The sequence below is a fragment of the Pezoporus wallicus genome, unplaced genomic scaffold (genome assembly GCF_028554395.1).
Source record: "Pezoporus wallicus isolate ANWC-B61680 ecotype Strahan unplaced genomic scaffold, APGP_CSIRO_Pwel_v1 contig_5069, whole genome shotgun sequence".
Classification (NCBI taxonomy): domain Eukaryota; kingdom Metazoa; phylum Chordata; class Aves; order Psittaciformes; family Psittacidae; genus Pezoporus; species Pezoporus wallicus.
In genome coordinates, this window is record NW_026642361.1 from 8061637 (window position 1) to 8083133 (window position 21497).

General features: G+C 40.6%; 1 protein-coding gene across 1 annotated transcript in view; it reads left to right on the forward strand.

Annotated features, from left to right (window-relative positions):
* Positions 1-846: 846 nt before the first annotated feature.
* CPM (carboxypeptidase M) overlaps positions 847-21497 on the forward strand; it is a 30815-nt gene continuing 10164 nt past the window's right edge. Inside the window, exons 1-3 of the mRNA XM_057429536.1 lie at positions 847-997; positions 1151-1301; positions 18158-18255. Coding sequence (XP_057285519.1) covers positions 881-997; positions 1151-1301; positions 18158-18255 — 366 coding nt within the window. The 5' untranslated portion in view covers positions 847-880. The remainder of the gene's footprint in view (positions 998-1150; positions 1302-18157; positions 18256-21497) is intronic.

The following is a 21497-nucleotide window of genomic DNA, read 5'->3' on the forward strand; positions in this document are numbered from 1 at the left end:
GTTGCTGGAGGCCAGCTTTACTTCCCCCCCCCCCCCCCCCCGGTTAGTTCTTTCCAAACTTAAAGACAATAAAAGGTGATGAAAAAGTCTTTGTGGTGAATCCCAAGTCTAAGATATCCCCAAGGCATTGTGGTTAGTGCAAACCCAAGAAAAGCATTTAATTCCGTAGATAGAATCCAGCCCTTTCAGTAAGTGAATACACACCTATTAAAAACTCATATTTTTAAAAAAACCAACAATTCCAGGTATATATTTTGATAGATTGGGTGGATAAATTCTCTCGAGTCCCTCTGCACACAGCGGGCTTTGTCTCTGGGCCCCAGGACCACATAGGCACTGAGGAAGAGCAGTGAACAGAGTGGACAGGACAGTTAAAATGGAAAAAAAAAAGGTGGTGGGGTTTTTTTTTCCTAACAACCCTCCTGAATCGAATCAGCCATCAAAACTCAGAATGGGAACTTTAAAGCCCCTCGCCTCCTTCTTTCTTTCCGTTTCCTTCCAGAACCCCTCACGCCCTCCGGGAAGCAGAACGAGGTGAAGCCATCAGGGGCTCTTCACACCGCACCTCCTCAGGACACAGCCCAGCAGCAGGGCCAGCCGGCGGGCCCGAAGCGGCACCGAGCCACCACCAGACGTGCGCTCGGAGCCCTTTCCCTCCCCTCAGCCTACAAGGAGGGACACGAAGAGGAGCAGGAAGAGAAGGAGGGTCCGTTTCACCCCGAGGGGCTGCGGCCTTCAGCGGCGAGGTGACGGGAGCTCCATGCCGCCCGCCCGCCGCGCTGACAGGAGCCTCGCGGCGCATAGGTGAGAGCCGTTGGCGAGGAGGGAGGGGTGTGTGCCCCCACACCCGACCCCTGGGCGGGCCGGGGGACCTGAGTGGATGGAGTCCGCGTCAGTCAGGGGCAGGGCGAGGCCGGCGACGGGGGATAGCGGCCCCCGCCCGGCGGTGTGGCTCCAGTTGTGGAGGAGCTGCGGCACCATGCAGGCGGCCGCAGGGGTAGGAGGGGAAAGGCACCTGTTCTCTGTGAGGGGAGGCGGGCTGAGGTGGGAGGGCTCCCTCCGCGGGCTTGTCGCTGCTATGGTGCTCCTGCCGGTGTAGCGGCAAGCCCGCCGGTCCCCTCGGCTGTTCGATTCATCTGCTGCTTTCTAGGACGTGGTGGGCATCCTCTTCCTGGTGTCGGTGGCGGCCGCGCTGGATTTCAAGTACCACCACGCCGAGGAGCTGGAGGCGTACCTGAAGAGAGTTCATGCCACCTACCCCTCCCTCACCCACCTGCACAGCATCGGGCGCTCGGTGGAAGGTAGGGGAAGGGGCAGTGTGGGGGAAAAAGCTTTCTGCTCTATTTAAACTGGGACAAACATGGGTAGAAGTGGCTGCGGTGGCGTTTCGTGGGCGCTTGCTGGCGGCAGGGCTGCTTTAATCCCAAGTGCCGGGTGCCTCTCTGCTTACATCTGTGAAGTTTCCTCTTTCTCCCGCTTAAGCGTGAATAACGAACTCGGATGACACATAGGGCGCTTCAGCTAGGGTAGAAGTGCCTCAACAGCTTTTTATTTGAGAATTGGAAACCTCCCGAGTGGCAATTTCAGAAACAGGGCTCTCTTTTAAAGAGTTTAGGATGTTGTGGTACCCTGTTTGCCAAGTGCCATTCTAGGTGGGGCTGTAATAAGAGTGTGTGTTTTCTAACATGTGGCTATGTTAAAAATAACCTCTCTTTTGGCTCTGCCTATTATTCCAGTAAATCAGGACTGGCTAGAAAAAGGATTTCAAATTCCATACTGATATAAGGTCTTATGCATTAAAGGAATAATGGGATTTCAGTCTCAAACCACACAGGCAAATGCACTGAAATCAGTAATTGCCCTTCTGGCCTTATATAGCTATCTGAATTTATTTCTCCATAATACTTTCTTACAATACAGAAAAAAAAAAACAAAAAAAAAGCTTGTAGTTTAAGATACTAGGAAGTTTAGTGTTTGGTACCATATAAATAGTATGTATCCATCTAGCTTTAAGCAAAAAAAAAAAAGTAGATTTCAATTTGGGAAAGTAAATTCCTTTGATAGGAGGTATAAAACTAGGCAGGGACATTAATTCTTTAGAAATATCATCTGCTCTTCTAATCCCATTTTGTACCACTGGAAGGTGACAGTGTAGCCTCTGTTATCAAATCTATGCATGTGTTTAAAAAAATCTGCTGCCTTCTAGGTAGATAACTGTGAAGAATGCTAGTAGCTTCTTTTCGTGCCTCCTTCCTTGTGTTAGTATGTATGTCTTCGCATTTTTCTTACATATACTTGTATTTGTCTGCGGCATAAGTCTTAGTTGATGAGAGGGTTCTATTTCAGTGAGGTATCAAACAGCTGTTGTTACTATGGATATGTGATCTTGTCTCTCTGTGTGCGGCTGCACTTGTGTTAGAAAGTGTCACCGTGGGAATACTCCAAGTAGACAAGGAAGCTGTGTTCTTCCTGGTTTCGCCAAAGGCAGGATCATATTGGACTCTGTTAATCATTCACACAGAGGAGGCTAGTCCCTTTAAGTGCAAGCTACCACTTATCCACATCTTCATTTTCCTACCTTGAGGGGACTTAGCTAATGTTTTAATGATAGGGCTAGATTCTGACTTTTCTGGCAGGAGCTTTGCTGGCTTATCTCCATGCAGGTAGGAATAAAAAACAACCCTTTCATCCAACCTGAGATTGAAATTTTGGCTTTTACATATCTAGACATCTGAAAGTTGATAACATGAAGTGTTCAACTTGTCTGAGTTCCATCAGCAGAAAACTGGAAATGCATCATCTCTTGATTGTAGCTCAGCAGTGTACTGAAACTTCATTCATATTTTGGTTATATTACCTTCTGCTCTGCCAAGCTATGTGAGAAAAGAGAATTGTGTGGGCTCTGCCTTCTGCCAGCTACATGTCACGATTTGTGAAAAGGGATTATTTATGCCTTTTGCATGTCCTGTGTGCCTGCAGTATTCCTCTGAACAGGATAGCGGGCAGTGGGAGCTTTCTCGGTGCCATATAAAGCAGAGTGGCAGTGAAAAATGTTCAGTGCTTTTCTTTTTCCTAAATGTTAAGAGATTCCTACCTCTGTTAAGAAACATGCCTTTAGAGTTCCCTGAAATATGGTAGAGGATTGTGCTAAATCAGGCTCTTTGCTTTGTTGCTCATACTAAAAGTGTGTGGAAACAGAAGTGTTATAAATTTGGTGGAAATGAAGATTCAAGATTGGTAAATGGGCTGAAGTTCTATTCCTTTTTTTTTCTGTGTTAAGCTGACATGAACAAGAATATATGTATGCACTTGCACTTACTGGTATGGGTTCACTAGTGTCCCACTACCACTTAGCTAAACTGTGACAGCAAAATGTACCAGTTGATGATAAACTAATTTAAGTATTTTACTAATTTAAATATTTTACAAAGGCACATAGTGACAGGGCAAGGGGGAAATGGCTTTAAACTGTCAGAGAAGAGATTTAGACTAAGCAAAATGACCTGTTCTAGCTTCTCCTCAGATGTAGTTTGATCATCCTGGTGGCCCTCTGCTGGACTTCATCCTGTGTGATGATGTCTCTATTGCCCCAGGAAACCCATAGCTGAACACAGTACTCTAGATGTAGCTTTACCAATGCTAAGTGGAAGGGAATAATAATTTCCCTCAAGATGCTGGCTTTTCTTCTTGCTGATGCTGAAGCATGCCGGTTGCCTTTTGTGATGTGAGAACACACTCCTGACTCAGAGTAATGGAACAGGCTGGTTAGGTAGGTTGTGGAGTCTCCATCCATGGAGATATTTAAAAGCCATCTGGACACAGTCCTGGGCAACCTGCTGTAGGTGGCCCTGCTTGAACAGGGGAATTGGATCAGGTCACCTCCAGAGGTCCCTTCCAACTGATTCAGGTTCTGTTGAAAGCCTTGCTAAGGTCAAGACTAAAGAAATAGAGTACTTTCTTCTCTCCCACTAAGCTGGTCCTTTCTGCATGAAAGGTAAGCAGTCGAGTATAATCTGTCACGTGTTTATTTGAGGCAAGACTTTCAAAGCATGATTGATATATGTAGACTATAAAAGCAGTGTACGCAACAGAGTCACTACCAAGAGTCTCAATGAAAAACAAAAGATGCCCAATCTGTTTTGTAGTGGTTTACATTACCATATACAAATTCACTAGCCCTTTGCCAGGTTACTAGGAAGAATGTGTTCTAGACTGGCAATGGCTGGTTCAGTCTCCAGGTCTGTACATTTGGAAGCCATGATCATAGAATCATAGAATCGTTAGGGTTGGAAAGGACCTTAAGATCATCTAGTTCCAACCCCCCTGCCGTGGGCAGGGACCCCTCACACTAAACCATATCACCCAAGGCCTCGTCCAGCCTGGTCTTGAACACTGCCATGGATGGAGCATTCACAACCTCCCTGGGCAACCTATTCCAGTGCCTCACCACCCTTACAGGAAAGAATTTCCTCCTTATATCCAATCTAAACTTCCCCTGTTTAAGTTTTAACCCGTTACCCCTTGTCCTGTCACTACAGTCTCTAATGAAAGAGTCCCTCTCCAGCGTCCCTATAGGCCCCCTTCAGATACTGGAAGGCTGCTATGAGGTCTCCAAGCAGTCTTCTCTTCTCCAGGCTGAGCAGCCCCAACTTCCTCAGCCTGTCTTCATAAGGGAGGTGCTCCAGTCCCCAGATCATCCTTGTGGCCCTTCTCTGGCCTTGTTCCAACAGTTCCATGTCCTTTTTATGTTGAGGACACGAGAACTGTATGTCATCTTCTAAGCTATTATCCTTAACTAAGGGAAGAAGGTAGCCTAAAAAGACAAAACCTGGCTGACAAAACTGAGTGTTATCTGTTTGGCTTTATTTAGTAGGTAGCCTCAAATACCTCAGGTTTTTTATAGGATGATTTGTATGTTTGTGAGAAACCAGATATCATCTTATAAGCAGGTAGGCAGAGATGTGTGGTGGCCCAGAAATCTTAATTCTTTTATATTGTTTTAGATGGGTTGTTGAATAAGCTCATAAAAGATCTTTGGCATGACTCTGTTTTCTAATATACACAGTATCCAACCTCAGTATAGTATGTGCACTTTATAATAATAATAATAGAGGAGGCTGCAGAGCTGTGTCAGTCAGGAGAATGGACCTGGTGTAATCATATTGACCTGTCCTGCCTGATGGCACCCTAGTGAAAAACAGACTACTCTTCAGCGAGCAAATCTTAGTGTGTGCTATCAAAAAGGAAATATTTGATGTCTAAGTATGATCTGTGGCTTTTAACCGCTCAAGATACAGTGCTTTTATCCCTCTTTGAAAGGAATATGAGCATGGTGGAAGGCAGACTTAAAGATCTAATAAATAGACATTTAGGCAAGCAACTTTGAAAGAGCTAAGCGGCTTTTGTAGTAGATATGCAGTCTTTTAAAAACTCTTTTCAGGTACACTTATGGATGCAGATAAAGTGACTATAGCTTGGTTTAGATTTGGATTTCTGGTAATCAGGCTGTATTTTTAGAATTCCAGTCAAATTGGAACAGTTGTAAACAACATCCTCAAGCCAGATCCTGCTCACTGAGCAGAAGGTTGTGTATGGCTGAAGTACCTGTCCTTTTCCTAGTGAAGAGCTTCAAAGTTGACTTCATAGATTAACATCTCTGTGGCAGATTCCATCATTGAAGAGACAAAAAGCTAAACTGAGCAGCTCTTAATGTGGTTTACATTAGAAATTTTCAGAAATAGCTTCTTGCAAGAGAGCTCTCCTGAAAGCTTTTAGGTGAGAACTTTAATTCTATTCTGCTGCTTTATATTCAATTTCTCTGTTGCCCTTGACCTGGCGCATTCCATCCATTATTCTTAAGCACTTTGCTAGTTTTCACTAGTCCACCAAACACCTCCATTTCCCCTTTCTCCCCCTTATAATTATTCAGCTGTCCCTGCTCTGTGAACAGGTTGAAGTATGCAGGTGTGTGTGTTCAGTTTGGGTTTTAAAGTTTATGCACAGACTTCCACACATCTGGGTGCATAGAGGATATGATATACTATGTGGAAGGAGTACTTGGCAGGGCTCCCAGTAGGCCGGCTTTCTCCGTGTGTTAAAGCTCATTATGTCCACTTCCTATCTGCATTCATGGGTTTCTCTTCTCGGTAAACAGAAGTGAATGATGCATGCCCAGGTTTCTGTCTAGTAAATCGCTGTGACTTCAGTAAATGGAGGGTGCAGTAGGGACTGGGACTTGGGCAGCTCAGTAGGAAGTGTGTGTCTGCCTGTTAATAGAGAACTTAGGCAGTTAACCTGTCTTTGACATCATCCTGCACAAATATCAGTGGAACATGTGCCCAGTATATGCCATGGATTAAGTTATTTCCTGACTTTTCTGATACCGTGTGATTGATACGTTTAGGTGTTTACAGGCAACTATTGAACAGGGGAGTGCTACCTTAAGGGTCATTGCACTTCTCTGAAAATATTTAATAGTAAATACTGTACTTTTCTCCTCTGGATATTGATACTCTGTGAATGTAGCTGGAAAATGATGCTTACCTGGAATTTACTTTCAGGAACTGTTTTTCAGACACTTCATGTGATACAGTGTGGAAGGAGCCTGGGTTACTAGCATCAATAGTAAAATGCACTGTAAATTTTATTGACTTTACATTAGAAATGCTTATATTCTGGATTTTTTACTTTGTTTAAAGTACTAGAAAACAAGTTTTACTGCTGGAGGAAACAAAACTGAAATACATATCCATAAAATGTTTGTAATCTACTGTCATTCTTCTTATCAGGTTAGTTTCAGTGGTCCTGGCACTCTACAGAAATAGAATGAGAAGGTTATACACAGCCCAGTGTACTCTGAAGTAAGTTTCTCAGTGCTAGTCATTATTAAATGTTTGTACAAACTAAAAATGAGTACCAGTGTATTTAGAAAGAAGGAAGAAAGAATGTTGTAAAGAACTCTTTTTGTCTTGAAATAAACAAATTTTCTAGAAGAAAATCCACAGGGAATGTGATGTCTTTAAAGAAAATATTGCAATTATTTTTTTCTTGGCCGCATGATGCGAGGTATATCTGAGTAGGAGAATATTGCCTTCTGTTTGTTCCACTTGCATGACTGCTGCAGATAGCTTTCCTCCTGTCTCCAATCCTTGATAATGTCTCCCATTCCTCCTCATCTCTCATCCCACGAATTTCTTTAGCAGTGTGGATCACAGGCTTATCATGAAAGCATGGCATATGTAGATAATATAAAGCATTGAGATTTTCAGTGTTCATTTTTAGAAGCAAGGATGAAGAAGAGATTTCCCACTGAGGGCTTCATGTAAATCATACTAAAGTCACTTGGCTCGAGTCCAGAGTTTCATTTAAAAATGGGCATTCTAAAACTTACTGTGATAGTTGGCTTTACCCATTCTTGCCTGCCTCTCCTGAAATTTCCTCCCGCCCTTTATGTGCTACTTGCTCTCTTTGGTCCCTTTGTTCATTACTATGTTTGGTTCAGCTGTAGTCAGTTCTTGCAGCATATAAAGTCTTTTTGTCCTTGCTGAAGCTAAAAAGTTGAACATTTAACAACATTTCAACATTTAACATTTAAAATGTTGAAACATACTTTCATCTGACTGCATCATCTAGCAATTTAGTTATCAGAATTAGTTCAAGCGGGACTACTGTGTAGTTGAAGAATAAATATAGTCCTACTGCATCAGATCAAAAGTCAATGCCAGTACACAGTTGTATGCAAGCTGGCTTCTGATAGACAAGTACAAAGACTTTTGTTTGATAACATGACTTAACATTGCTTTTTTTTTATCAGCATGGCTATGCAAATAAGTACAAATAACTTATAAAATATGTAGCTTGGTCAGTGTCAGTTGTATAAAAGACTGATATGACGTTACTCTTTGAGGTGCAGTCCACTGAGCATGTTGCTGTTCTCTTGCAGTGAAAATAAAATAATTTGCTTAAATATTCCCTTTATGCTTGCTCTGAATTGGTTGATCATTATTTTGACTTCTATGCTATCTCCTACCCCTAAAAATAATAATGGAAGTATGTTTGAGTTGTGCAGTTTTTACGTACATGTGCATACACAATTTAAATACAGTTCTTCAGAGAATCTTGTAGCAAGGCTTTTCAAACAACTTTTTGAAGGGAACCTATCCTAGCAACATAGATCAAACACTTCTGTTACAAGAATTGTTTTCTACTGCTGGCATCTTTATGTTGTAACTTTGAAATGGAGAGATCTGAGGTATTTAGAAATCATTCACTGTTCCTATGAGCAGCATTTATTTAAAACCAGCATTGCGGGGAAAATCTCTGCTCTCTTGTTTCCTCTCTGTCCCTAGCTTTGTAGTTGTCTAGTTGTAGCATATATTTGTCAAGCTTTTTTTTTTCAGAGCAGTAGAGGTCTTAAGCCTGAAGCCATCCTGTTTTCCCTCAGCAAGACTTTACAGCTTTCCATGTTTGTTTAGAAGTAGACAGAATTGACAACTGGATATTATAATTAACACCAGTGAAGTTAGCAATGCTGGGGAGCTTGTGTAACAGAATCAGCAATTGCAGCTGGTGGGTGCAACTTGATTCTTGCCTAGCTGGTGATGGGAAAGTAAATATATAGAAGACTGTTCTGTTACCTAAAACCAAACAAAAAACCTATTCCAAACACCCAGACATGAAGCTCAGGATACTTGGAATACTGCACAATAGAGAAAGATTAATTACTGGGGTCTTCCCCCCACCCTTACTTCATATAGGATGCTGCTTCTTGGGGCACTGTACATAAACTTTTAGCCATGTGAGTAAGAGGTGTGATCTTGAAACATGGCTTGTGATCCTTCTTATAGCTCGTAACTGCGCTAACAATTTGACTCGAACTTATGTACTGCTGATTGCAGGGGCATATCAAACCTGTATGCTCACTTTGAGTTGCTTTCTATATGTAAGTCAGTGTTGACTTACACTGGTCCTAAGAATTTACTTCCTCAAACTGCTGTTTTTTCAGATGCTGGGGGTAGCACAGGAAGAGTGCTAAAGAAAAAGAAAACAACCATTAATCAAGAGATGGCCTTCAGTCTTTGGGCCATGCTACAGGGCTTGTATTTCTTTAGGTATAGGGGAAATGGGGTGAGTAACAGTGTCAATGTTCAGTGGTATGGGTTGAATGGCCCTTTCAGTACAATATTGCTCATGTAAAAACAAATTCTGACTGCAAACTTAGAAATAAAACTCATCCTGTGCCTGTATCACCCAGAAACTCAATCCGTTTTCATTCTTCTCTTACTTGAGGAGAGCACAGTAACACACTCCTCCTAACCCACTTCAGGGGATGAGTCTTTCTAGTAAAGTTCTTCCAGTAGCTTTCTAGTCACTTTCTGCAAAAGAGCAGTGTGCCTTTCGCATCCCTTCTGGATAGCCTTTCTGCCTAGGAACGCTGACTGTAGATCCTTCCAGCTACCTGACTCTCAAGGTAGCCTAATAATAGCTTTACTGTATGTAGCTATGGTATGGGATACTGTGTTCAGCTGGTTCACATAAGTACAAATGGAGACCTCCTTATAATGCACTAATTAGTTGATAGGCAAGATGTCACTTCTTTCCCTGAAGCATTTGGTCCTTAGGCAGTTGTTCTGTGCATGATTTTGCATAGAAGAGAAATCTAGTTTGGTTTGGCTTTCTTAAAGGCTTTTTCATTGAATGAAAGCTGGATGTGCACATGACTGCTAGTGTTGCTTTCTGAACTGTTATGAATTAGGTAGCTACTGGAGATGAAAACAAAATGCATAGGGCTGGCTATAGTTCTTCTCCCCTTCCAGCTGAGATATTACTCTCCCTATAAACCACTCCTCCTCTGGCACAGTGACTCTTGTAATCTATATAGTGGCTCAAATGTGAGGAAGAGGTCAGAGGATGCTTCGAAGCAGATGATTCTGCACTTTGATATTTAGGGCTTACTTATATTTATGGGAAAGGTCAGACTATGGCAGATAGAGTTATTTAACTAAATTACCATAGCTGCCGTGTAACATGCTGAGCTCACAGGGGATTTAGGATAATTGAGTTACATTTCCTGTTTGCTCCTAGCCAACGTGTTCTACATCCATTGGTCTTGCAGTTATCTGCATTTAAGTATCTTAGGCAGATCTGAAAAAGTAACATTTGTCCTAAATAAAATAAAACCAGACTATGTTCTCAAGAAATACAGTCCTACTGCATCAGTTCAAAAGTCCAGTCTGGTCCAGTATTTTTTTTTCCTAGAAAAGCTGGAGGAAATTCAAGGAATAGGGTAGGCACAAAATGCTACTTCCCAAGTAATGTGCAATTTGGCTGTTTCTGACAAAGTTTCATAATTGTGGTGGACCTAAAGTAGAGTTTAGTACATCGTTGCATTAGGCTGATCTCAAAATCCAAGAGAAAACAAAGGCCACCAGAGCATGTTCTTTGCAGAGACAAAGGACTAAGCTACTGTTTGTAGGTAATAACACTGTCTGAATTTTAGTTATTTGTAAACTATGTGTTTGCCTGTTGCTTATCTTAAAAGGCAGTTGCTAATGTTTCAAAGGAGACATTTTGTGACCCATTTTACAAGAGAATCTGGAAGCAACTGGTCAAACTAATGTAGCCTGTCAACTAAACCAGAAAGATGATGTAAGGATTGGATTCTTTTAGAAATGTTAAGAAGCTGCTCACTTTACAACTTGCTTGCTTTACAAGTAATCATTCTGCTCATGATGATCCAATGGCACTACTGTGAATGAGTAATATTTATTTATTTTATGGATACAGAAGCTTTCCTGAAAATGACTTGATGTGTAGCAGTTTCACACCTTTCTCAGAATATAAAGGACAGATTTCTAGAACTAGGTTTAAAACCCCCATGGTAATAGAAACAAGAGTTAGTGGAAAGGAAAAATAGACTATTCGGTTTCTGGGAGTGAATATGAAACCAGTTAGTATAAATATTGGGAAAAGCCTTTTCAGGATAATTCTTTGTGTCTGGTGTTCTCAGTGAGCAGTACTGGCTAAGATTAGTGTGTATTTTAAAAACAGTATTCCCTTCTGAGTTGTTCTTATTTGGATTTGTAAAATTTATTTTTATTTCTAGATTTGTGTTCAAATAAACCATAAGGTGCTATTGTAGAAAATGCTTTGGAATGGCAATTTTTAATGTTTTTATGTATAAAGTGTGCCCAGCTTGATGGCAATTTTTAATGTTTTTATGTATAAAGTGTGCCCAGCTTGATTATGAGAACTTGGGAATGGAACAGTTCAAGTCATGTATACATAGGAAAGAAAGGGTTGTTCTCACAAGTCCTGTGAAAGTGTCTAAAGCAGTAATGTATGTCCCAATTGACCAAAGATTTGTAAACCTTTAGAAAGATAAGCAAGCACATGAACCATGAACTGTTTTGACTCACTTCCTTTCTCAAGTGCTTTGGTTACAAATAAACACTGTCTAGGCGGGGGTTGAGAGTAATTTGGTTATTTCTTCAGTTCTGCTGGTAAGGTAGTGACTCTAAATTGAATAGGCTGGTATAGTCTTTGGACATAGATAGGTGCTTATTAAATTGTGGGAAATAGTTGGGTTTGTTGTTTGGTTTTGTTGTTTTGTTTTTTTTTCTCTTTAGAGAGAGGTAGCCTTGTGCTTGTGATAAGGGATACATGGGAAGGGACCGGAAGTATTAAGTTAAGCAGTGGCCCCAGCATAGTTACTGTGTCAGTGGTAGTATTGGCTGAGATGGAGCTGTCTTTGTTAGCAGTCAGGAAGTTGACAAGTGGAAATACAGAGCATAGGATAGACCCAATGCTATGAAATAAAACTAAAAATGCTACACAGGTACTGTACCAATTGGTCTCTCTTGCTGTTTTCCTCGGACAAGCATTTGCTTATGATTCGTGCTTATCAATGATCCTAAAAACAACAGTGTAGTTAGAGTAGCTCTTGCTAAGTATAATCTCTTTTACAGTCTCTTCATTAAGCAGATTCTTGGGGTACAAAACAAGTACTAAAACCTTTGCTCCCCTCCATAAATAGGAAATCTTATCAGTTGAGGAGGGAAGGCATGGTAGGCCTGCAGTCTAATGTTACCATGAGCATCTTTGGTTTGTTTTGCTTAACTATGCAGCATGCTGAATATTGTCAGATATGCCTGGTTAACATGTGATTTATCTGTATCTCTTTAATCTTTTACAATACCTTGAAAACTTTCTTGATGTCCTAGTTTTTCTTGGGGTATCAATTTTGTTCATTAGTAATGCTAGGCCAGGCCAAGTTTCTCTGTCTCGGTGGACCATGAGAACCTGGTATATTGAAAGTGAGGATAAACTCTCACAAAAAGAGCTGATGTACTACAGTTGTTCATACAGATGTATATCTAATACCAGTTTTCAGGTATGTAGTTTATTCTGAGTATAAACCAGACATCTCAAGTATCTGTTTTCTGAGCAGAAACAGCTGCCTTTTTTTGGCTGACAACATACAGAATTTGTATCCCCAAAGGGTACATATATATTATTTATCATAATCTGGAGGCTGCTTTACTCAACAGTCTGGTTAGATTAAACTTGTGCATTTGCGCATGTTTGTGAAGCCACTTCTGCAATGCTACTATGTCAGTCATTCTGATTAAAGATTTCTGGTTATAAAAAGTGTTGGTAACTCAAATTCTGTTAGAATATGAATCAAGCCATGTGTGCTGTTGGGCAGTCTCCGTGCAGAGGACAAGTTCCAAAATAGCTTTAGATTTTCCAGCTTGAATTGGTGATGGCAAATCAGAGTACCACAGGGCAAGAATGTTGCGGGTGCTTGCTTAGCCAGTGAGTGAGGATTGCTCCTTCATTAGTTGTGGTAGCGTTTTGCTGAAAGACAGCATTGTCCCGCTGTTATGGAGAAAGGAACACCTTGTCTTCGTATTGAAGCTTGGAAGTACAATACTGCCTGAGCTTTGCAGGGCATACAAGAATAAATTATATGAAAAAGCAAAAGCCAAAAAAAGGTTTGTGTTATCACTGAAACAGACTTACCATGGATATGATTTAAAAGTTAGAAGTGATAAAGCAGGATTGATTTCTTCTTTTTTTTTTTTTTTTCCTTGCAAGATGAAGACCTTCATGTAGTAACAAGTATAGTCTGACTTAGACTTAGAACATAGGTATGTGCAGGGAAGATACCCTGGCATAGTTCTGTAATAAAAAGAAACTGTGAAGATTCCTTAATATCTTGCATGGCAACAATTAACCTAGATTTACACTAGTATTACAAGTAGCCAGCAAGGATGGGCTATCCCAAGTCATAGCAGAATATGTTGCCAAATGAAGTCAGCATGTTTCTGACATCAGTATGCATTGTTGCAGTGGATTAAAGAGTGCATGAGAGATTGTGGGAATTGGGGTGTATCTACAAAAGTATTTATCAAGGAGTGGCTCCCATGCCACCCTGTCTCTCCACAATGTTTTGTATAAGTAATGTAGATGTTAGTTATTTGCATTGTTTCTTTCTTCTGTCAAACCATAATTACATACTGGCTGCTCTTGCAGTGGAAGCTGTTATAAAAATCAGCTGGTGTATTTCACTACTGTTACTTGGTGTTCTCATCATAGAATCTAGGCTGAAGATCTGCTTGTAAAGGAATTGAGCTGGATTGACACAAGCTATGCCTATGGCATATCCACTACCTTCTTATGTTCTCATAGAATAAAAACTTGCCTGTCTGGTCCCCCTTCTTATTTTGCACTACTTTGAGTACATGCTTTGGGGCTCAGAAATTTATATTTTGTGTGGAGCACACTGGAATGAAGCCCTGATAGGATGAGTTCACAGTACTCAGTAGCCAATACCAACCTGAAGAATAATGATAAAGCTTTTAAGTTGTTTACACTTTCTATTTAATTTCTCTGCCTTTTTTTCTTACTACTAAGGGGGCCTTCCCTACAGCTTAGGGCCACATCTTTCTGAGTCGTGTACAAACCACCCTGGTAATATGCTACTTGGCCTGTAGAGTTTGTTGGCAAACATGGGATAAGTAAGAATAAAAAGTAGTAAGCTTTAAGAAAGAGGATAGGAAATACAAAGAAGTAAATTGTTGTGGCTTGTGTCAAACCTCATAAGTATACTTTTTTGAGGTCATTACTTTGATTTGGTATAATGTCATGTTGTGGTTTTTGGGGGTTTTTGTTTTTTTTTTTCATAACCTAGCTTTGTTTTATAGGTAACATAGCCTAAAGTTAGTTATAGGTAACATAGCCTTTTCATAACCTAGCTATGTTTTATAGGTAACATAGATGGGATCCCAGTAGATTGATATCTGAGGCTTGCTTGCATTTAGACATCTATCTAAACCCTCAATTTTCTAGCCAGTGTCAGAGGAAGTTTTGTATGAGCATGTTCAGTGCTGCACTGTTCAAATAGGTATTCAGTCAGATCTGGAGATGGAGTAAACTGGTTTTGATGCTGTTTCCCACAGCCTTCTCCTGGACAAACTGGCAAGATATAGGTTGAATACATGGCCTATAAGATAGGTAGGAAGCTAGCTAAACAGCCACACACATAGAGTGGTGATCAGTTGTTTTTATTCAGGCTGTAGCCTGTTGTAAGTGGGGCCCTTCTGGGATTAATACTGGACCCTACACTGTTGAACATCTACATAAATGATCTAGACAATGGAAATTTTTTACAGTGGGAGAAATCATTCATTGGAACAACTTCCCAGGCATGTGGTAGTGTCCACATCAATGGAGGTTTCCAAGATGCAGTTGGACAGAGTGCTTGATAATCCATCTAGGCTTCCTTTCCCATCAAAAGTTGGACCAGATCTTTTGAGGTCCCTTCCAACCTGAGCTGTTCTACAATTCTGTGATTGTTTCTATGGTTAAGTTGTTCTGGCACCTTACATTCTAATGAGAGGCAATCTTTCTTCCTTTTCCCTCTGTCCTGTGCCTTCCTATGGAAGGACTGCCTCAACATGGATCAGCATCGCTGCAGTTCCTACCCATGAGCAGCATATAGCTGGCCCAGGGGGACTGTAGTCAGCCTATTGCTTTTTCTGTGTAAAAGTAGGCCTCCATGCAAGTTTTTGAATGAGTAGCCTGTTCTGAGTGGTTACTGAGAGTGGGTCTGATGCATTGCCCAGTCATTTGACTGAATTTCCTAGCCATAACTTTCTTTGATAAGTTTTTTTTTTTGTTTGGTTGGTTGTTTTTTTGTTTTGTTTTTGTTTTGTTTTATAACTGTAGCTGTAAATAACGAAGTGAAGAAAAGCAGAAATAAATTTCAGAACAAGACAACGGGAGTGTGATCCAGACTGCAACACCTGCAAATTGATTTGGTTTATTTCCCACTACATCTGAAGATTGATTTCAGTTCTCCATGTTAACTCCCAGTTTTCATGTATCTGTTTAGAACACTGATACTATGCCATGAACTGTGCCACTACTAGAAAACTTTAAAAAAAGACTGCTTATTCCACTAGAAATTGTGTGGTCTAGCTCTGTTGCAGTGCCAATCTTGTTACTTGTCCTGAGACACATGGTTAGAAACACACACTTGTCTTAATTACTTGAACTACACTTTGCTAATTAGTTGAAGCAAGTTCTGGTTTGGCAGTAAGAAATGTCTTTTTGGTATACATTCAGTTGATTCAAAGAACAGGAGGCAGGTTAGCTGTTCATTCCAGGTACAAAAACAAAGTTATCTAGGCTTTACTGATTAAAGGAAACTATCTAAAGGCTGAATCTTTTTATATGCAATAAATCACTGCTGTATGGAAAGAAATTTTATGTCATCTCTTGTAGGTGCACTATCCAGTACTGCAGGCTGAGCAGACCCAGGAATTTATTTTAATTTTTAATGGCAGGTTTTAATACTTCTCATAAGCTGGAAATGCCAGAAAATAATTGGTGTCTTAGTTCATGGGAGTGTTTATCATGTAGATGGCCCTGGCCCTCACACAAACTATAAACAGTTTAAACACTCATGCTGAAAAGACTGATTTAAATCAGCACTTAATGCTAGTCTATACTTAGCTCTTCCTTCAGTTTCCCATGAGTGCAATTTCAAGTGGTAGCAGCAGGAATGAGCACTGCTGATGGTAAAGCATTGGAAATTTCTTAAAATTTGAAATCAGAATACAATATTACTTGCAGAAAGTCTTAAATGATGGAACTATAGCATTTTAGCTGTACTCAAACTTTTGCTGCTTTAGTGTACATACAGTACAAAATTGGTGCTAGTACTGCTGAAGGTAAGTGGCTAAAGACTATGGCACTGTTCTATGCTGGTTCATGAGATGGTTCAGGAAGTCTGTGTGGAAGGGATGTGTTACTGATAGTAGTTGGATTTGAAATAGCCCTTATGATCTGCTAATTTTTATGTCCCTTTTTTTGGTGAGATAAGGTGCTTCATGTTTTCAGGACTGCTATATTGTTTGGCTGCTGTGATTAGATAATTAGGTGTGGAAAGGTAAGACTGTCAGGTCTTCAATATAGGTCCTTTGCTACCTTAATTTTATAACTTCACTGCTGTCTTTTAGACATTGGATGTGCTCTTTGGTCTGCTGAATCCCTAGCTAGGGAAGCTGGACACTGTAGGTTTGCAGTAGCCAGTCTTGAGCTGTTGGTGGAAAGGCTGCAATTGCAATGGTAAGCAGGTATGTTCCTCTTGGTGCAGTACTCCATATGGCAACTGACAAGTTGGGAACTAAGGAGGGATGTCTGAGATTTCCTTCCAGCAGAGAGGGAAGGAGAGCTGGGCATAGTGTCTTAGAGAAGGGCATAAAGACACCAAGAAAAGACGAAAGTTCTAAAATGAGGGGATCCTGAGACCACTTCTTGAATCTGTCTGCTCTCAGTGCTCTCTTGCTGCTTCTTGAACCTAAGCCTGAGACTGATTCAACCTCTTAAGTGAAAATTTAGTTTGGCAACCAGCCTCCAGTTTTACCTGTCTTGCACTTGTTTCAGTGCATTTTGTAGTGTGCCTTCCATCTTCAATGTTTTTCTCCCATTCCTGAAGGTACTGCGGTTGCCAGCGTATATTTGCTTTACTTTCTAGCTATATGACTGGCGCTCTGCAGCTGTACCATGAGCATCATGGCTCCCACCTCCAGGAAATTGTTACGCTCTAGAGTTTTACTGCAGATTTGCAGATTTCCACAAAAGTTTTATAGTACTGCATATAATGTAGCACATACATAACAATGATGACTGGCCTCCTCCGAGATGGCTCCTGGGTCTCAGCAAGGCCTGTGTGAGAGCTGGGGACAGGAAATGTACATGCAAGGCCTGAGTGTTAGCAATCCATAGGCTGTGACTGATATTACCAAGGAACTGGTCCAGTTTCATTACTGCCATCTACTGAAATGAGAGCTTTCCACCTCATTGAGCAGACTAGTGGGAAGCACAGTTTTGCAGATAGGATCTGTAATGCTACAATATCACAAAAAATAATGATCAAAAATGCCTCCACCCCCATTAAATAAGGACTTCCAAACTGTATGTGTGTTGTTACTCAAAGTTCAGCTTCCTGTGCAGCTTTTATTGTCCTAACTAACACTCTTCTGTAGCTATTCTTTCCCTACTGATTTTTTTTGTTTGTTTTAATATATCTGATACAGCTGTGACCAATGCCTCCTGTTTTCCAAGCAATAACTCACAAATGTGCTTAGCTTTAGCTTTTTTGGTGTTGTCTTTAATGCAAAAAAAATATTTTTACTCTGATAATAAAAACTTGGAAAACCCTTATGATATTTCTGGGGGGAAGACTGATTTTTAAATGCTTCTTAGTTGCTTGGGGACTTTGCTTTACAAGATCTTGCTTGCTAAACTTGATTATAAGAAAGTTCACTCCAAAAAAAAAAAAACCAAACCCAACCTATTTTCTAGGATTGGTTAAATGCTTTTGAAAGGCTTCAGTACACACTTTTGGTCAGAAGGCAAAATGTATTTATTCCTATAATTAATACAGCAAGTACTCATAGAATAAAAACCCACAAAGTCTGCCTTGATGTGCTATATATAGGACTGGCTGGGTAGCACTGAAATATGCGAATTTGTACAGTGGCCTTAATGACCAACTCTTCTTATTATATGTGTTTTTTTTCTCTAAGGTTTGTGTATGATTTTTACACTTGTTTAAAAAAACTCTTTTCCCCTTCCCCTCTTAAAGGTAGAGACCTGTGGGTCCTTGTTCTGGGAAGGTTTCCAACCCAACATAAGATTGGCATTCCAGAGTTCAAGTATGTTGCTAATATGCATGGGGATGAGGTACGTTTCAAGTTTTGCAATGTTGTTTATACCAAATACACTTACCACAGGTTTACAGTGAATTTCTCTCAGGTGTGTGCTACTTATTATTAAGAGGTGTCATGCCTCAAATGGACCCAATGTATGTATTTCTTGTAGAATTTCAAGAATAAAGTCCCCATATTTTGGTAGAAGGGCTTTAGGAGACAGTACATCATGGTGAAGAATCCTACAATCCTACACCTGAGATCTCTCAAGTAGAGAGCATTGTCTTCTTCATGTGAATTAACCCAGAGGCTTAAATTTTCCTGGTAATAAGTCAGATGCAATAGTTTGCTTGTACATTATTATTGCCTAGTCATAAAGTATGACTGATAAGCTCTTCAAATGCATCCCATGATTGAATAATAATTGTTGTGAAGCACCAAGTGATTTCTTTTAGGAAGAAATTCTCTTTTGGAAGCCTTAAGGTAGGAATACCTAGATTCACCTGAGAACACAGTAAGTACAAACCAAAAAGCAATTTCAGGATTAAGTTGCTGTGGAAAGAATACCTACTGAATAACAATAAAGGAGAAAATGGTGATTATGAGCCTTCCTGATGTAGCATGTGAATCTGGAACAGAAATACATCTTCACTCTTCTCTCTAATCTTTTCTTGCTTTCTGTTTCCCTTATTCTTTAGCTTTACCTGCTTATATTAGTCATATTCAGGATAAGTTTACACTATTTCTGTGCAGTCTTTCATGTGAACTAATTCAAAAGAAATGGCAAAAATTTTATATATGCTGGACTGAATTCCCAAAACTAATGAAAGTAGGTGTACTAGGAAGTGTATCCTGTGTAAAGCGCAGCACATAAGCTACTGCTGTTAACAATACTATGTGTGAGCATTTGCACGCCTACAGGCACTTGTGACATTATGTGCCAAGAATTTTCCCCAAGTTAGCCCACTGTCAAACAAGGTGAAACTAGTCTATGTTCAAAGGGCTGCTGGGAGCCTGACTGCTTTGGAATTTAACTGTGTGGGAGGAAGCTGATTCATGGTTTCAAATGGGTATATGTTACTGGATGCCCAAGCTACAGTTTGCAACTCCTAAAACCTGATGTGTTGCCATCAGGGTGTTTAGGAACTGAGGCTCCACATGATAGTCCCTGCAGACTGCTAAAGGGAATTGCAAACCTACAGCTGCAGATGACCCAGCTTTGGTAGGAAAGAGATGGAGGGCAGGAAGCAATCTCATCCTGGCTCTCAAATCCAACAGAAGGCCATTCCTCCTGCTGAAACTTCCACAATGAAGCACTTTACCATTATTGCTACCCAGCTGGATATGCACAAGGAACTTTGACCATGAAGACACGAACTGTTTGCATATCCATAGGGTCAGGGATTGCTGGAGATCAGGCAGCCTGGATCACTGCGTAGGATCTAAACTTTTGTAATGACTTTGTGAGGAAATGAGGCAAAACTTGTTTTTAAGTATTTGGTACTGTTTGAGTTTGAGCAGCGTTGATCCTTGAGCTGCTGAGTTACCATGTAGCAGTTAAGTGCCATGCTGCATTCTAGCTTGTTCATCAGACCAAGCATGCACCTAGGAAAGATTCTGGAAATAGAGCTATTCCTCCTTTTCAGGCTGTCATGATGATCTTTGGTTTATGCTTTTTGTGCCTGGGTCTAATGCACAAGTGGCACTTGGTTTTCCTATCTGCCCATAAAAGTATTTTGGATGGCAGGAAATGAGTTCCTCATTCAGAAAAACGTTGAAGAACTTCAATATTTTTTTCCCCATAATCTATGATTCTTCTGGTCTAGTCTCTAAGGAAAGGTTCAGCTATTCCTATAATATATTAAGCAGATAAGTTTTGCGCTAACCGTATGACAAGCTTCAACTTGTGTTCCCCAGTCCTTCATAACTTTAAAATTGTGGAATTATGGCTTCATTGATCTAGTTGGGTCTTTTGTGCTTCGCTGATAATGTCCATAAATGGTACAGAGTGAGGAAAGTTTTGTTCTAAAGGGTTTGGTGGTAATGCCCTTCTAGCCTGTCATGATCACACAGATGACCCTTTATGACTCTGACTCAGCTGGCTGCCTGCTCCTTAAACCTAACAGCTGGGCAGAGGAGCCTGAATTGCATGTGTGCAGGCTGTTCACACAGGCTGCTGGAAGAAAATCTAGGTTACTTGGAGAGCTGCCCAGCAGCAAAGTTCCAATAAAATAATGTGAGTACATAATACTAGGAAGAGTAATTTTTTCCCCAGAACTGGAAAGACCTTTTTTTTTAAAGCAAGTTAACTTTTTTTTTTTTTAATACTGTAAGGCATGACCAGCCATGGTTACATGGTTTTATTTTGTGATCATCATTGCCAAATAGAGTGAACTTTTTGCTCCACATCCCTGGAGATGCAGCAAAAGACTTCTCCTATACCTTGTGTGCCTGTATGAAGTTGTGCACTGGTTTTAGCAGTACTTTTTGTTTAACACAAGTCAGATTAAAACTGATTAGAGACAGTTGTCACTTGCAGCTATGTGAGACTTGAATTAAAGTGGCACTAATAGGTATATGTATTTTGAGCAGTCTGTGAAATACTAATGAAGTCTGCACTGAGGAAGATGAGGGAGAGTCTGCCTGCTGTTCTGTGGCAGCTCTCACTCTGAATTGGGGCATCAGCATCTCCTGTCCCAGGCTTGTACTCTTGAAAGACCTTATCTTCCTCAGCGTGTACACTCATACTTTGCTGAGGAAGAGCTCATTCCACTTAACATCAGCCACAACCAAGCTCCAAATACTCCTAAATCATACATAGAGCAGAATTACCATGTTTTGACCAGCTGTGCCAGTAGCTGAAGTCCAATCTCCACATCTGAACCATGGGATCTAATTAGAAGGCTGTTCCTAACCCATGGATATCGCAGCTGAGAAACCCTTTAAGGAAAGGCATATCTGAACAAAGTGTAAACTACCTGTGTGTTTCTGCTTGCTCCCTTTAATGTATTAAGTATATGGCTTTGTTAAATTTCTGCAGCTCTAGTGTAACTGTACCATCACAAGATAAACTCTGATGGTAATGCTGTGATACCAACCCTTTCCTCCTAAATCACCCATTTCTGATCACTTTTTTAGTGTAATAGTATTTTGCCTCTTTCATGATGTGTAGCTGAGCCTGTGCTGATAGACCTGAGTCAACCTACATGAAAGCATGTATCTTGCTGGCTTATCTTGTGATTTAAGTTAAAACAACTAGACCCTATTTTCCATGTC